The 17,956-nt window shown below is 37.6% G+C and overlaps 1 protein-coding gene across 3 annotated transcripts; it reads left to right on the top strand.

Annotated features, from left to right (window-relative positions):
• The first annotated feature begins 1,825 nt into the window (after positions 1–1,825).
• LOC149846861 (uncharacterized) lies at positions 1,826–4,545 on the top strand. 3 transcript variants are annotated; one of them, XM_089996618.1, is made up of 3 exons: positions 1,826–1,909; positions 1,994–2,282; positions 2,412–4,545. In XM_089996618.1, exon 3 carries the CDS (start codon positions 2,530–2,532, stop codon positions 4,246–4,248), a length of 1,719 nt encoding a protein of 572 aa, XP_089852744.1. In that variant the 5' UTR covers positions 1,826–1,909; positions 1,994–2,282; positions 2,412–2,529; the 3' UTR covers positions 4,249–4,545. The 3 variants fall into 3 exon arrangements, with proteins under 3 accessions (XP_089852744.1, XP_089852742.1, XP_089852743.1); XM_089996616.1 differs by having other exon boundaries at positions 2,384–4,545; XM_089996617.1 differs by having other exon boundaries at positions 1,843–1,909; positions 2,053–2,282; positions 2,384–4,545.
• Positions 4,546–17,956: the final 13,411 nt, after the last annotated feature.

Below are 17,956 nucleotides of genomic sequence, written 5' to 3'. Positions count from 1 at the left end.
AAATAATATTTAGAAAGATTAATTTTAAGGGTTTTATATTTATTAAAAAATAGCTGATTCAGGCTAGTATCATATGGATTTTCTGCCGATCCGATAAGTATGGGCCGATACTGACAACATTTGGGTTAACCTTTTAGAATGCGCATGACCCCATAAAACTTTGCCTAAATTACCCTTTTGTTGAACTCGTTTGCCGTGGTTAAAATGTTCTAAAAGTCATGTTCTCTCTATTACTTTTTTGGCCAAAAGTTGATCTCTCTCTCTCTCTCTAAGTTTGAATAAGATGCTTAGGTTAATCTTTTCTACTCTTTCTTCTTTTAAGTTCTAATCCAAATGATATAAAAGAAGTAATCTAGCTGTCATAATCACTTTTCAGTTTTTGTATTTGTTATCATTATTAAAAAAATTAAATCAATATATTCATGTATGGAAGCCCGGCCACATGGACAGACTTGTATTAAACAAGTGTTCACAAAAGGTCATCTACATAAATACATACATGCATGCATGCGGGTGCACGCGCACACACACGCACATATGTATGCACATACACCCTCCTAATCATAAATTACCATTAGCTCAAGTGTGAGTAGCGTGAACTATATGTCTGAAGTTACCATTTTACTCTTAAAATATGAATGTATTTCCCCCAATATTGCCTTGTTCAGAGCTACATTCATACCCTATTAAAAGCTACCCACTGCATTTTTTTTATTTGTTATCAATTAAACTAATCAAGATCCATGGACGTTGATTTTTTTCCCCCTTTTGTCCCTCCTTGTACTGCTTTCATCATTTTATCATATGAAATGATAAACGCAAATTTCTAATGAAATGATGAAGGGATTGGTGGAACGTTTGGAACGAACGGAATGCACGGCTGTTTAGAGGATCAGAGTCTGGCCTGCAAATCCCTTCACTTGTCCATCCAAGGTGGTTTCTTTACTGTGGCAACTTCTGCATGGCCAGATTCAAACATGGGCCAAACGGGCAGACCATGGGCTTTGCATTAGACACAAGCCCGACCCAGTTGGTCAACGGGTCAGCTTAACCCGGCCTGGCTGGTCAACAGCCCGATCAAGCCTGTCCATTATTCCATATCTGTATGTGTGCATGGGTGCTGTTGTTAATGCTAAACTTATACTGCAGTTCATTTATTTTGTTATCCTCAACAGACATATTCTTCATTCTGCACATTTGAACTTGCCAAACAAAATTATACTAGCTAATAAGCTGCATGTTCAATTAATTCATCACTTCTTATTTTTTTATACATGTTAAATATTTATATATTATTCTATTTTTTGTTTTTTCCAAACATATTATTTCTTAAAACTCACAGTGAGACCATATATAATCATTCCTCGTAGACTATTATTAGGGTGAGAGGTTACAAATCATTCAAGCGTGAGAGCCTTAAATTTGCTTATAAAATCACATTTATAAGTCGCCTTTAAGCTTCCAACCAAAATAAGATAAAATATTTGGATCATCTTTCTTTCTTAAAAGTACGCAAGGTTTTCCTTCTCCTAAAACAAAATAAAGTACACAAGCTTTTGATATTGCTCTGAACAAGGAGACTAAAAAGAAATTACAACAGTCGCTTAAAAATACAAATCAAAACCTCTCAATAAACTAAACACATAAACCAACAAAAAGCGAGCATTTTTTGAGGAATAAAAAGTGCGAGCCAGAGTTGTGAGGTGGTAGCTGAAGGGGACAGGGTTGGACTCGACTCGTCCGGAGGCCAAAGACACGTCCGGACAAGCCGACGCACACTCCACATGATCCATATGCCCTTTCTCAGCCTGCAAAGCTCTCAAAGTCTCTCTCTCTCTCTCTCCAAAATCCAGTGTTCTGCAGCTCTGCTACAACAGCCTCCCCATACGATCAAGCAGGAAACTTTCAGGTGACTTTCTTTTTGTCCATAGAATCCTTCTTCTCTATACCCACTTTCACCTAGATGAATCTCAAAACCCTACCCTTTGACTAGGTACATCAGAAGAGGTAGCCCCAACAAAAATTCTGTGTTTTTTTCTTTTCCTCTTACAGTGAAACGGAGAATTCCATCCCAAATGTGTAGAATTTTTCTAAGATTTGGGATACCCAAATCCCCGTTTTGGAGGATCATGGGGTTTTTGTGAACGTCTTGCTCGGATCCTTGAGAATAATCAATGGTGACCGGCAGCAAAGGACAGTGACTTTGGGTTCGCCCAAGAGATGCATAACCTCCATTACAAGAAGCAGCTCATTTCTCGGGCGTGTTGATTGCAGAGGTTCTGGTACGCTTTGCCACACATTTATTGATTAGAAGATTCAAATTTTTGCTTGTATTTATATGTATTTTGTGTTATATCCTGATGATAAAAATATGTCATTCCAGAAGGTGATTGGCTTGCTTTTATTCTTAGATGCATGTATTAATAAAGAGACAAATGATGCCCTTATGATCACCTCCGTCCTGTTTTAGCTCTCAGAGATAAAACAGAAAACCCAGACAGAACTCTTGGAGGGGCTGTATTTAGGCCAATGGCATCTGCTGATGGGTTTTGTTGGTCTACCCTTGCCCCTCCTATGCCTGATAAGGATTCTCCATCATTCTGGACCATTTGCACATTCTGTCACTATGTCCACGAGTACCTAAGGAAGTATGAGAATCTTGATCTTTGGTGCCAGACTTGTCGCCGACCGTTTCGCGCGATATCTATGCCATCGGCACCACCCATGGTTCCTGGTACTGAATCTTATTACTACTGGCCTTTTAGCCCCTACAACCAGAGTCCAGGTTATGGATATGGTGGCTACCCTCCTTCTGGTACTGGTCTAGATATCAGTCAAAATGTAGGCTTGCCTTGGAAACCTTTCTCTTCTCCTTCAGACCCCAACTTGACACCTTCTGAAGTGCCAAAGGGTTCCCATGAAGCACCATCAGCTTTTGATCCTTCTGCCCATACCCCATTCTCAGTTGCCGGCATGAATGGGGATTCATCCCGTAAGCCGGTGTCTAGTGCAAACGTGAAGTCTGGAGGGAGTAAGTTAAGCAACAGAAAGAGTGACCATGGAGTGAAGATTGATGCACTTAAAACTGAACAAAGGGTCACGAGATCAAGGAGCAGCACGATGGAAAATGAACATGTGGACCAACATGATGGAAAGCCCTTGAGCTCAACTAAAACCTCACCAATTCAAGGAAATGTATCTGGAAATGCAAGAAACTTGTTGGTGAAGAAAGCTAAAATGGAAATACTTAAGAATGTTCCAGAGCAACCGAAAACAGAGAAAAATTTGTTTTCCATTCCTAATGTGGTTGCTGATTCTGTAATTATTGCTACTCCGGTATCCACCTCTAATAAAACTCAGAATAGGAGAAATGACAATGTGGAGCAAAAGGTACGTAGCGTGAATTCTTCAAAATCCAGGAAAACTAATACGACATCAAGTAAAAGAACCAAGAGTAATGCAGATGGGAAGAGAGATAAACCAAATTATGGGATAATCTCCGATGACCCTGAGGCAGGTGAAGTTTATGAAATGATCCAGGGCATATGTAAAGATATTGTCGGCCTCCAGGAACATGATGAGCCACTGACTACTTCTTTGGCTATTGATGTGCCTGACTCTGACTTCTATAATTTTGATGATGATCGAACAGAGAACAGCTTTGAAGAAGGACAGATATGGGCAATATATGATGAAGAAGATGGGATGCCTCGGATCTATGCTAGAATCCAGAAGGTGATATCGTGCGACCCATTTTCAGTGCAGTTAGCTTGGCTGCAATCTGTAACCCGTACAAAGCGTTCTTGTGGGCAATTCAAGATTACAAAGGGAACAGCCAGCAACGTGTTAAATCTTTTCTCACACAAGATGATCTGGGAAACTTCCCCATCAAGTGGTGATATCAGAATCTATCCAAAGAAGCATGAGGTATGGGCAGTCCATGATAAGAGGAGTTCTGCTGACAGTGAAGACCCATCCAGATACCAGATTGTTGAAATACTCCATGAATTCACAGAAGAACATGGTGTTTCACTTATTTCTCTTGCTAAGGTTTCTGGTTTCAAGTATGTGTATCAGAAGGTGCAAATTGGTACAGATGCATTTGTTTGGTCTTTATCGAAGAAAGATCTGCATAAATTCTCACACCAAATTCCTGCTAGAAAGATTTCAGAAGATGTTCCTGAGTTGCCTCAAGATTGCTTGGAGCTCGACCCTGCAGCCATTCCAAACTGTCTCTTGAAAGGGTGACCAAATAAGAAAGTAGATTGTCAGCTTAGAATTTTCAGTTCTGCCCCTAGAATATTTTCACACCATGCTACCCTTTTTGATAAAGAATGGACAGCCTGCTGAGCCGTTGACCAAATAGCACTAGTTGAACCTTTGACTGATTTGTTGATGTCATCTGCATTAAGTCTCTTTCTTTTTTCTGCATAATCCTCTTTCGTTTTTCTTTTATTTTTCTTCAATTTGCATGTGTAATGTGAACAGCTTTTAAATGTTGCAAATGTTGGTGTTGGGCCTTTTGGGGCCCTCCTCCCTATGCAATTTATAGGTGTTCCCCATTTATAGTTTCACTGTCTACTGCTCCTGATCTCAGTCTTGCAACACACTACTGTGACATAGAAGCCTGACTTTAATACTTCATTCTTTTCATTTTCAGAAAACATTCTAAAAGAGTGGCCTTAACATTTTACAAATTGATAAATGTACTCTATAAAAGATATATATGGTAATCCTAGTAGAATCTAAAAATATTCAAGCTCATCTTAATTCCTTATATATATATATATATATATGTGTGTGTGTGTGTGTGAAAAATTTACAGTAAAGGTCTTCTATTTCCAGTAATTCCCAAATAACAATGATTTCTCTTCCTGATTTTAGCACATTTAAATTAATAAAATGATATCTTAGATATTCCTTTTTATTGTGTTTGTTCTAAATTTTTTGAAATGATGTTATTTCTCTTATCCAATTTGCTGTAGCTTGAATTTGGTCCCTCATCTTTTGGATTGAAATCTTTATTGTCTCATTATGTGTGCGGGAAAAAAGACGACGATGCACTAATGTCACTTGATCTGTCTCAGTACCTTAGACACTTGAGAGACAAGAAAATCTTGCATGGTATTATATTGATTGTTATGAGAATCATTCTCAAATTCTCAATAATCACAAAAGTCATATCAACAAAATGCTTCTTAGGCTCTCATGGTTCAGGTGTAACCAAAGGGTAACTGTTTACATGAATTTGTCTATGAACAGAAATATTTGAACAAATTCCAAATACTGTTGCAGTGTTAGAGTTATGGAACTTCCTTTTTAAGGTTCACTCACATAAATCTGAAATTTCTGACAAAATTGTGTCTTTGAGTTCAAGAGTGCAAATAGGTTCGCCAAATTGTACGTATCAATAACATATCACGATAAACATAGAATTGGAAGGTTGCTAACAATACAATCGAGCATAGAGAATCACTTCTCATATATATATATATATATAGGATTAATCTACCATTAAACCAGTTATGTTTAACATTAGGTGGATTCAACCTTATGAAAATGACTAAAACAGCCTTAAAATAATGGCAGTTTTTTAAATGCAAGGTTACTTTTTTGGGCATTATAGGTCCTTTGAACTTGGAGGGAATAAAAAAGTCGAACACTTTTTCTAAAAAAGTAACTTTATGAAGCTATCAAAGTTACCTTTTTAACCTCAAAAAGTAACCTTACATTTTCAAAAATGCCATTTTTTCAGTGTGTTTTTGTCATTTTCATAAGGTTGAATCCATCTAATGTTAAACCAAACTAGTTTAATGGTAGATTAACCCATATATATATATATATATATATAGAGAGAGAGAGAGAGAGAGAGAGAGAGAGAGAGAGAGAGAGATGTATTTCTGCCCAACTATTTGTCTCCAAACTGTCCCAGACTTCTTTAGAAAACATACTTGTTGCATGTATTTTTTGTTTAAACCCATGGATGTGATCTTTAGATTCTTTACACTTTATTTAGTAGAAAACATGTATTAGTTTAAGTATTTTTGATGTTTAGATATGTTTTTAGCTCAATAAAAAATCAACTTATATATTGCACCAAAAACTTGATTAACTAAAAGTCATGAGTTCTTGTTAAATTGATTTGATCCAAAACATGGTTTTTAGTAAATAAGCAGTGATAAACACTTATACAAATTTGGATTAAGCAAAAAACTTGCGCAAATATGTTTTTTAAAGAGATCTGGGACGGTCTAGGAGATGAATGTTCTAGAAGATACACATCACTTATATATACATTGTTAAGATAAGTTGACCACTTTAGAATTTATCTATTCTTAAGGCTGTTTTGATACTTTATGAATAATGAGGGACCTAAATGTAAATTTATTCCTTTGGCTAATCTCTACTTAAACTAAAAGAGATTAGACCTAATTAGAAAAAATAAGATCTCTCTCTCTCTCTCTCTCTCTCTCTCTCTCGTCTCCTAGTCTTTTACTGTTTTGTTTGCCGATTCACATGGTATCAGAGCAGTCGACCTTGGGAGCGTGATTTCGGGTTCTGCGCCAAAGCTCGCATGAAGGATATCAGTTCGCGTGAAGGAGATCAAATCTAAGGTGTGTCCGGTGTATTTTTTTGGAGGAACCGAGTGGTACAGATCTGATAACAGATATGTAGTCGAACAAGAGTCATGACTCAGATCTGTAATCAGATCTAAAAGTGGTGGGGAAGCTTTGTGTTTTCTGTCGACCAGATCTGGTGGATACAGGTATGCGTGTTGTGCTGTCGTCGTGAAGTGGGTGACGGTCAGATTTGACAATCGTGATTTGTGTTTGTGTATGGCGATGATTAAATCAGAGTTACCGGAAGCGCCTAGGCAAAAGGGGAAGCGCGCTTCCCCGAAGCGTGAGGGGAAGCGTCCCTCTTTTTTGGGAAGCGTGTTCCCTTTTTTGGGAAGCGCGTTTCCCTTTTATGGGAAACACATTTCCCATTTATGGGAAGCGCGCTTCCCCCACGCTTCCCCCACGATTCCCCATTTTTTTCATTTTTTTTCGCTTCCCCCTCGCTTCCGGTTCGCTTCTTAGGTCGCTTCCGAGACGGTTCAAAATTTTCTTCTAAGTGGTCCCACACTTCCCTGCTTCCTAAATTTTTGAAAGTGCCTCGCTTCCCGCTCCCGCTTCCCGTATCGCTTCTCGCTCCCGCTTCCCGTATCGCTTCCCACTCCCGCTTCCTCGACTGGTAACTCTGAATTAAATACAGTTTATAGTCATGGATCTGCATATTGTGGAGCAGTTTTTTTTTATCTGATCGTATGTTTTGGTTGGTTCAGATTTGTGATCTGGGTGTGGTGAAGATTAAATATATTATATAGTCGTGGTCCTGCATCCTGTATTTCTTTTTTCCAGATCTGATCGCATGTTGTGGTTGATTCCGATCTAATAACAAATCTAGGTGCTGTGAAGATTAAAAATATCATATGGTCGTGGATTTGTCTCCTATTTTTTTTAAACTTATCATATGTTTTGATTGGTTCAGATCTGATCATAGATCTAGGTGTCGTGGTGAAGTAGTGGATCTGTATAGTGTGGAGCAGATCGTAAGTTCTTGAAGAACTTAGATATGATTTCGTAGTGGATTGGAGAGTGGACTTTTTTTTTTGCTGATTGTCGACCAGATTTACAAACTGACATTTTTTTGTGTGTGTGTGTGCTCGTGGACGTCTATTGCAGCAACAACATTTGTTGTGAATTCTGAGTTAGTGTTATCCATTTTGGGTGAAGTTGCCAAATCTGATTACAAGAATGAAGCTATTGGGGAATACAAAGCCTTCGCCAATCCTTTCTCATATGGTTCTTCCGTGAAATTAAATGAAATGAACTATGCAAGGTGGTCCAGAACGTTTATGATGTCGGTGTCTAGACATCGTATAAAACATATTCTGTTGGAATCTGAACCAAATGATAAAACAGGAAAATACAATACTTGGGAAGAAGATAATGACATTGTTATGTCATGGATCATGAATAGCATTGAACCTTATATTGCAAATGACCTCATTTATTACAATACGGCTAAACAGATGTGGGACAATCTTCAAGATACGTACTCTCAAGAGACTAATGTGAGTCATATAGTTGAACAGGAGATATATAATTTACAACAAGGTGATCAGACCTTGGTCCAGTATTATGCCTCCGTTAAGGCTACCTTTGAGGGACGTAATGCTCATAGGCTTCTGTGTTGCTCAAAACAAAAGGATCATCAAGAACAAACTATGGTTGCTCGGTTTCTCATCAGAGTTCTCAGTTGCTAAAGTCCAAATGTTGATCGGGTCTGATGTTCCTACTCTTTCTGATGCATACAATCGATTGAGCAAACTTGCTATCTCTCTTCCACAATCTCAACCTGCATCTCAGTCATCAGCTTTAGTTGTTTAATCTAGTTATGGACGAGGAACTACTCTGAATGTTAGAGGCAGAGGTCATGAAAGAGGTATGGGAAATAGAGGTAAACTTCAATGTACCTATTACGAAAAATCATGACACTTAGAAGATCGTTGTTGGGATAAACATGGACGACCTACCTTTTCTTCATTGAAGCCAAATGTTCCAAAAGCTAATGTTACAAAAGTAGAGGTAGAGAATGACACCAATTCTCCTAGTGATTCTATCACTTTTAGTCGTGCAGAATATGATGAGTTGGTCGCAGAGTTACCGGAAGCGCCTAGCTAAAAGGGGAAGCGCGCTTCCCCGAAGCGCGAAACGTCGCGCTTCCGAAGCGTGGGGGGAAGCGTCCCCCTTTTTTGGGAAGCGCGCTTCCCTTTAATGGGGGACGCGTTTCCCTTTAATGGGGGACGCGCTTCCCTTTAATGGGAAGCGCGCTTCCCCCACGCTTCCCCCACGCTTCCCCCTCACTTCCCCTGTTTTTTCAAATTTTTTGTATTTTTTATTTTTTATTTTTATTTTTTTCGCTTCCCCCTCGCTTCCGAGACGCTTCCTAGGTCGCTTCCGAGACGCTTCCTAGGTCGCTTCCGAGATGCTTCCCGAATCGCTCCTAAGTGGTCCCACGCTTCACCGCTTCCTAAAATTTTGAAAGTGCCTCGCTTCCCGCTCCCGCTTCCCGTATCGCTTCCCGCTCCCGCTTCCTCAACTGGCAACCATGGTTGGTCGCTCATCGTCCTTCAAGTTCCTCTTCTCATGTAGCTGGTGTGGCCTACTCCACAGGAGACCATCTTTCTCCCCATGATAGTAAGTGAATTATTGACTCTGGTGCATCTAGACACCTATGTGGAAACTCTAAAAAATTTTCAAAGTTAAAGGCTATTACTGCACATCGGAGTGTTTCATTAGCTGATGGGAGCTCCTCCCTTGTTATTGGTCAGGGAAATGTTTCTATATTCTCTTCCTTGTAGTTGAACAATGTCCTTCATGCTCCTTCATTTCCTCAAAGTTTACTCTCAGTTAGTTGCCTTACAAAAGAGCTAAATTGTAGAGTAATATTTGATCATGTGTGTTGTCATTTTCAGGATTTGCTGACGGGGAAGAAGATTGGTGGAGGCTATGAAGAAAATAGAGTCTATTATCTACATCACCCAGTGAGAAATATTTATGTTGCAGTCGATTATTCCTCGAGTCTTTTTCAGTGGCATCGTCATCTCGGACATCCTTCATTGTCGAAACTTCGTCATGTTATTTCTCAAATTTCGTCTACTACATCATTCCAGTGTGAAACTTGTCAGTTGGGCAAGCATCATAGGAGTTTGTTTCCTTCTAGTCAGAGTCAATCAAGTCATAAAGTCTTTGAACTTCTTCATGTTGATGTATGGGGTCCTAGTAATATTCCTACTAGGACGTCGATGATTTTTCTAAGTTGTCTTGGGTGTTCTTAATAAAAGAAAGATCTGAAGTTTCTAGTATCCTAAAATCATTGGTTCTTGAAATAAAAACTCAGCTTGAGTCCGTTGTTAAGATTATCCGCACTGGTAATGCCCTTGAGTTTAAAACCAAAGCACTGTTGCAATTTTATCGAGACCATAACATTCAACCTCAAACCACCTGTGCTTATATTTTCCAACAAAAATGGGTGGCTGAGCGAAAACACAGGCATTTTCTTGATGTAGCCTGCACCCTTATGATTCAATCCAATGTTCCTGCTTCCTATTGGGGTGATGCGGTTACCACAACATGCTATTTGATCAACCAGTTGCCTTCATCATCCGTGGAAGACCAAATTCCTTTGCAAATCTTGTATCCTAATGCACCTCTCTTCTCTCTTTCGCCCAAGGTATTTGGGTGCGTTTGTTTTGTACACAAACTCGGACTTGACTGTGATAAATTAGCAACTCAAGCCACTAAGTGTATGTTTATAGGCTATCCAAAAAATCAAAAGGGATATCGATGTTATGATCCGATTTCTCGTCGGGAGTATGTCAGTGCAGATGTATCTTTCTTGGAGTATCTTTCATATTATTGCAGTACTGGTGCTAGGCTGCAAGCTGATCAAGATGACTCTTTCCACTTCCTGTTCCTCCTTTTCCCTTGGAATTGGTGCCCCCATTACCGAATCCAACTCCACCTTCCTCACGGTTTCACAATCCTCCATTGGTGTATGTGCATAGAGCTCCACCCCCTCCAGTGCCTCCATCTTCTTCTTCTCCTGAGGTAAGTACTCCTGATAGCAATGACATTTCTGTTGATGATAACAGGCCAATCGCTCCGCGAAAGGGGACACGACAATGTGCCTTATATCCTATGTCTCAATTTGTGTCAGATGCCAGACTTGGTAATCTGATGAAAGCATTTATTTCAGCCTTATCTGCTGAAACTATTTCTCTGAGCTATCAAAAGCCATACTTGATAGCCGGTGGAAGCAGACTATGCAAGATGAAATGGATGCTTTACGGTTTTTATAGACATGACACCTCGTTGATCCCCCATTAGATGTGGACATTGTTGGATGCAAATGGGTATATACCATTAAGTACAACTCAGATGGTTCAATTGAACGGTACAAGGCTAGGTTAGTAGCAAAAGGTTATACTCAAACATATGGTGTTGATTTCTTTGAGACATTTTCTCCAGTAGCATGGATGGGCACCATTTGTCTTGTTCTCTCGGTAGTCGTTCACCATGGATCGAGTTTGTATCAACTAGATGTGAAAAATGCATTCTTATATGGGGATCTGTCTGAGACAGTCTACATGCAACAACCTCTTGCGTTCGAGGTTGAGGGGGAGTATCAGAAGGTTTGCAGATTAAGAAAGGTGATATATAATTTAAAGCAAAGTCCTCGTGCATGGTTTCAAAAGTTGTTTGAGGTGATGTCAAAGTTTGGTTTTAATAGGTTAGTGTCAGACCACGCATTATTTATTAAGAAAACTAACTCAAGCATAGTCATTATGGTGGTATATGTGGATGACATCGTCCTTATAGGAGATAACATGAATGATATTGCAGCTACGAAGGCTCATCTTAAAAAACATTTTGTTACAAAAGACCTTGGTTCCCTTAGATACTTTCTGCATAGAAGTGGCCAGGAGCAGTGAGGGCGTGGTTTTGTCTCAACGGAAGTATGTTCTTGATTTACTAAAAGAGACAAGAATGTTGGGAGCCAAACCAAAAAATATTCCCATGGATCACAAAGTTCATTTATTGGATGAGGGGTCAAAACCTGTTGATAGAAAGAGCTATCGCTCACTGGTAGGGAAGTTACTATATGTGACAGTGACTGCACCTAATATTGCTCTGGCTATAAGCAAAGTTAGCCAATTCATGGACAAACTGTCTGAGGTACACTTGAATGCTACAATGATGATACTCAGGTACTTAAAATCTTCTCCTGGAAAAGCGTTATTATTCAAGAAAGGAGGCACTTTGGAGGTAGTTGCTTACTCCGACACTGATTATACCGGGTCTTTAGAGGATAGGAAATTTACCACAAGGTTCTGTATATTTTGTGAGAGGTAATTTAATTTCCTGGAGAAGTAAGAAGCAAACCGTGGTTGCTAGGTCAAGTGCTGAATCAGAATATAGGGCTATGGCCTAAACGGTAGCTGAATTAATGTGGGTGCGGACTGTGCTGACTGATCTTCAAGTGAAGGTTCCATCTCTTATGGTGATGATGTGTGATAACAAGGCAATCACATATATAGCCAATAATCTAGTATTTCATGAGAGGACAAAACATATTGAAGTTGATTGTCACTACATACGAGATATGGTTCAAGCTGGACATATCTCTCAGATATTTTTACAAAGCCTCTTACCAGGTCTTGTTTCTCAAAATGTTGTGGCAAGCTGAGCATGATTGATATCTATGCTCCAGCTTGAGGGAGAGTGTTAAGATAAGTCGACCATTGTAGAATTTATCTATTCTTAAGGCTGTTTTGATATTTTATGAATAATGAGGGACCTAAATGTAAATTTATTCCCTTGGCTAATCTCTACTTAAACTAAAAGAGATTAGACCTAATTAGAAAAAATAAGACGTCTCTCTCTCTCTCTCTCTCTTCTCCTAGTCTTTTATTGTTTTGTTTGCCACGACCCACGTACATATATATATATATATATATATATATATATATATATATATATATATAGAGAGAGAGAGAGAGAGAGAGAGAGAGAGAGAGTAATGCTATGGTGCTCCGAGAGTACCTACTCCCACTTACTAGAAATCATTGTTGTAGGTTGTATCTTCTCAAATAAACCTTATGGATGTTTTCAACATAGTTTATTTGATACAGATCATGTTTTTTTGGACACAAAAATAAGATTGAAATTTTGATACATTGTGAGTTGTTGATTTTTAAAGTTCTTAAAAAATATACATTTTTGCTATAATCACATGATCCAAAGCTTGTTTTCTACTAAATAATGCTTATAGATCATGTCTATACGGTCTGATTAACAAAAAACGTTTTAACATCAACAATACTATTTTGATCATTCCTAGTGATGATCATGTCATCAACATAAAGTAATAAGATAACAATACTAGTACCTACACTTTTAACAAAGAGAGCAATGCCAGTATAATAGGAATGAAATCCTAATTTAACCATGATATCACTAAAACGATCATACCAAGCCTCGGGAGCTTGTTTAAGACCATACAAGGCTTTTGAAAGCTTAAGGGTTTGTCCTTGTCCAATATTAATTCCACGTGGTCGATCCATATATACTTCTTCATTTAAATTCCCATTTAGAAATGCATTTTTCACATCGAGTTGATATATAGGTTATTTTTTGGTTGATGTGACAACTATTAGAGTTCTAACACTGGTCATTCGGGCCACAGGAGTGAATGTTTCCTCATAGTCAATTTCATACTCTTGTGAATATCCCTTTGCTACTAACCTGGTTTTATATCTTTCTAGGGAACCATCGCTTTTAGTTTTAACGTTAAAGACCCAGCGACATCCAATAGGTTTTTTATGCGGAGGGAGTTTTACTATTTCCCAAGTATTAGCCTTTTTTAGTGCATCTAATTCTATTTTCATTGCTTCAACCCAATGTGGTAGTCTTAGCTTGATTATAATGAGTGAGTTCATAATATGAATGTAAAGTTATTAAACATGCCCGATAATTGGGTGCTAAAGACTCATAGGATACAAACCTATTGGGTGGTATTGATTCTCTAGAAGAGCGCCTAATGGGGGGCTCTTCTGAAGATTCGAAAATTTGAGAGAATCTCTTTAGGGCACTAATAGGCCTTTCTTGATCTCTTCGGGTGTAAACATTAATTTTTTCATTATTAGTACCATCACTTGGTGGTGATATATCAAAATTGGACACTTCACAAGTGTCATCTGTATTTTCGAGATGATTAATAGAATCATCATTTATGTCATCAATAACATCATGCAAAAATATATAATCAATTTCATGTAATGATTCCATTTTTTCAAAACCATTCTCATCTTCTAAGAAAGTTACATCTTTTGAAACATAAAGCTTGCCATTTTTTAAATCAAAGCACCTATAGCCTTTTTTATTTTCCCATAACCTAGAAAAACACATTCAATTGCCTTTGGAGACAACTTATCTCTCTTATGCAAGAGAACAAAGAGTTTTTCATAAAGAGAGGCATTCTTTAATTTTGAGGAAGGCATTCTATTGATGAGGTATGTTGAGGTTAGGACGGCTTCGGCCCAAAAAAATTTCAGAATATTTCTAGAGACAAGCAATGTTCTAGCGGTTTCTATAATATGCCTATGCTTTCTTTCCGCTAGTCCGTTTTGTTGCGGAGTCCTAGAGCATGATTTTTTATGACAAATTTCATTTTGTGTTAAATAATTTTGGAATTCATTAGACAAGTATTCACCACCAGAATCAGTTCTCAAAGTAGATATATTACTTTGAAATTGGTTTTGAATTTTTATATGAAATTCTTTGAAGAAGGAAAACACTTCCGATTTATGACTAAGGAAATAGATCCAAACATATCGAGTAAAGTCATCGATGAAAGTGACATAGTAAGAGTAACCTCCTTTAGACATGAACGGAGATGGACCCCAAACATCCGAGTGTACCAATTCAAAGGATCTTAAAAAAAGAAATGTTCTAGTTGGAAAAGGAATAGACTTCATTTTTCCAAAAATATAATCTTTGCAATTAATGTCTTTTTTCTTACAAAATTTGTTTTCAAATGGAAAAAGATACATTTTTAATAGCTTGGATGACCAAGCCTTTTATGCCAAGTTTCAATACTTTTCTCTTGGACATAAGAACAAAAATAATTTGTAGGAAGGTTTAGATGATCCATATAGTAAAGGTCTTCCTTCCTATGGCCTTTCCCAATCCGCTTCTCGGATCGGAGATCCTGCACAAAGCAATCATTAGATGAAAAAAATATTTCACATCCATGGTCGGCAATCTGGGAGACCAAAAAAAGGTTTAAATTTAATTTTGGAACCACTCTAACTTTTGGAACAAAAATTTTTTGAGAATTTTTGGAGTTTAGAGTTCCAATACTAGAAATTTTCAAAAAAGTTACAGTGGCTGTAGAAACACAAGATCCTTTTGAATTGGTGCAAACATCAATTAAAGCATTTTCATGAGGGGTCATATGAAAAGATGTTCTGGAGTCTAAGATCCAAGAGTACGTACTGGGTGATGATGTAGATGCAATGGCCGCACCCAATGTGGAGGAAGTAGCTTTAAGGATTTGTTGAAGAGTCGTGGATATTTGACCAAGGGTTTCTTTGAGGTAACCATTCTTGCCTTCATCTTCTTTGGTGGTAGATTCTTCAAGAGAGGCCACCTTAGGCTTGAAAGTTCCATTGAGCTTTGGGCAAGCGAGTTCAATGTGACCCGGTTCATAGCGATGATGACATACAATCATTTTTCTTCCTCTATTGTAGTTTCCTTGCTTACCAAAGTGGGGGGCTTGTAGGTTTTTACATTATTGCCGGGTTTAGAAACGACAAGCACTTCATCAACATTCTTACTCATCCTAAGTCGTGTTTCTTCGTGGGTGATCTCAGCAATAGCATCCTCTATAGGAGGAAAGATGGATCTATGGAGAAGTGATGACCTCACTTGCTCAAATTCGGGACGTAGCCCAAATAAGAATTGGAACAATCTATCTTGTTCCATTTGCTTTTGTCTTAATTCGACATCTTCTATAGCAACCCATTTTGGCTCTAAAAGATCCAACTCATCCCATAGTGGGTTTAAAGCACTATAGTAGTCTTGAATACTTGAATCACCTTGTTTGGTGGTTCTAATTTTTTCTTGCAAAAAATAAGCTCTTGCAAGATCCTTTTGGGTATATATACCCTTCATAAAAAACCAAGCTCGATGAAATTTAGTTATATTAGCACATACCTTGAGTTTGACGTTGTTCATGAACCAAGAAAGGAGTTTTGCGTGATTGCTTTCCCAATCTTCTACTTCCTTTTGATGATTTTCAATGGCTTTGAGGCGAGCATCTCCCTCAAGAGCCTTTTCTTGTCCACCTTCGATCTTTGTGAGCTCTAATTTAGGTTCTGGAATGGAACCCATAACATAACCCCAAAGTTTTTTGCCTTTGAAATTATTTTTCATTGCCGATGCCCACATCATGTAATTCTTTCCATTGAGTTTGAAGGATAGATCGATTTTTGCTTCCATAATGCCACCAAGAAGTGAGAAGAAGGGAGACAATAGATGAAAAATATACGTACCACGCTTCTTCCTCTAAGAATCGAGTGGCTTTGACACCATGTAATGAGATATGCGAAAATACAAGGAGTGTTATAAGCACTTACAATGTCCTACAATGGACAAACAAAAGAGACAATAGCCAAGTCCACAAAGGGACAACACATACACATGCCTTGAGATAGGCAAAAATATAGAAGTCTCTTTATTGAAAAAGAGAGAGCTCTCAAGCATGAAAATATACAAAGGGGGTCACCCCTATTTATACAAAGAATCAAAGGAAAAAAGGAGGGCTAAAAGGCCTCAAAAGAAGAGCCCAAAAGGGGGCTCCCATGGAGTCGTTGGAAGCCCCCAAGGGTCACATTGACTCTATGGTGGAGCCCCTTTTTGGCTATTACAAAAAATAAGAAAATAAAAAAGAAAAAGAAAAAAAAACTAATTAAAAGAAATATAGTTGTTTTATAAAACAACTATGTGAAAAGACATAAATACCCCTATCGGGTATTATACACACAGACACACACACACACACACATATATATATATATATATATATGTGTGTGTGTGTGTGTGTACGAATACATATTTTAACACAAACTGTATTGGCTAAATCTGATCACTTAGATGTGTTCAACATGGATTTATTAATAAGAATTGGACCTTGGGTCGTGTTTTTCTTATGTAAAAATATGATTTCTTGAGTAGTGAAATTTTGGTGCATTGTGGACCATTGACTTTTGAAGCCCTTGAAAACCTTCCTTACATGTGGCAATCACATGATTCAAAACCCATTTCATACTAAACAAATATGTTAGATCACATCTGTAAGGTCTGATTTACAAAAAATTATGAAAGAAAGGCGATTTTTACTCAATAATTTCATACCTTTGTTAGTACCAAATATTTACCATATAATAATATATATAAGGGTTTAAGTTTAACTAACATTAAACTAGTTGCATTTTATCATTAGATGCGTTCAACTTATTGAAATGACTAAAATGCTCTTAAAAGTAATGTCACTTTTGAAAATGCGTGGTTACTTTTTGAGGTAAAAAAAGTAACTTTGACTTTTTATATTTGAATTTATAAAATACATTTTTTACTTTTCTGAAAAAGGTGTTTTGACTCTTCAAGTCCAAATGACTCATAATGCTAAAAAAAGTAACCATGCATTTTTTAAAGTACCACTACTTTTAAGTGCATCTTGGTCATTTTAATAAGTTGAATGCATCTAATATTAAATAGAATTAGTTTAATGTTAGATAAGCGCGCGCACACACACACACACACACACACACACATATATATATATATTGGTAATGATAAGGTGCTCCTAGAGTACCTACTCCCACCTAATAAAAGCTTTAGATTTTCAAATTTCTTAAACTTTTTTGTTGATCATATCCTATAGATATGATCTATAAGCATTATTTAGTAGAAAACAAGTTTTGGATCATGTGATTATAGCATACATGTATGTTTTTTAAGACTTTTAAAAATCAATGGCTCACAATGTATCAAAATGTCATGACTTAAAAAAAATCCTTTTTTATGTCCAAAAAACATGATCAAAAGCATGATTCATATCAAATAAACTATGTTGAGTACATCCATAAGGTTTAATTGAGAAGATACAACCTACAACCATGATTTCTATTATGTGGGAGTAGGTACTCCCGGAGCACCGGAGCATTTGCTATTATGTATCTGATGGTGTCAAAATAAACATCAAACTTGTGAAATGGCTACATTTATGAAGCATGAGACTGATGCACCATAAGTTCTAAAGAACTAGTCATTTCATGTGGTTG

This window comes from Nuphar pumila, chromosome 2 (assembly GCF_984573655.1).
Source record: "Nuphar pumila chromosome 2, dmNupPumi1.hap1.1, whole genome shotgun sequence".
NCBI classification, from domain to species: Eukaryota; Viridiplantae; Streptophyta; class Magnoliopsida; order Nymphaeales; family Nymphaeaceae; genus Nuphar; species Nuphar pumila.
The sequence above is the reverse complement of the archived record's forward strand: the minus strand, read 5'-3'. Positions and strand labels throughout refer to the sequence as shown.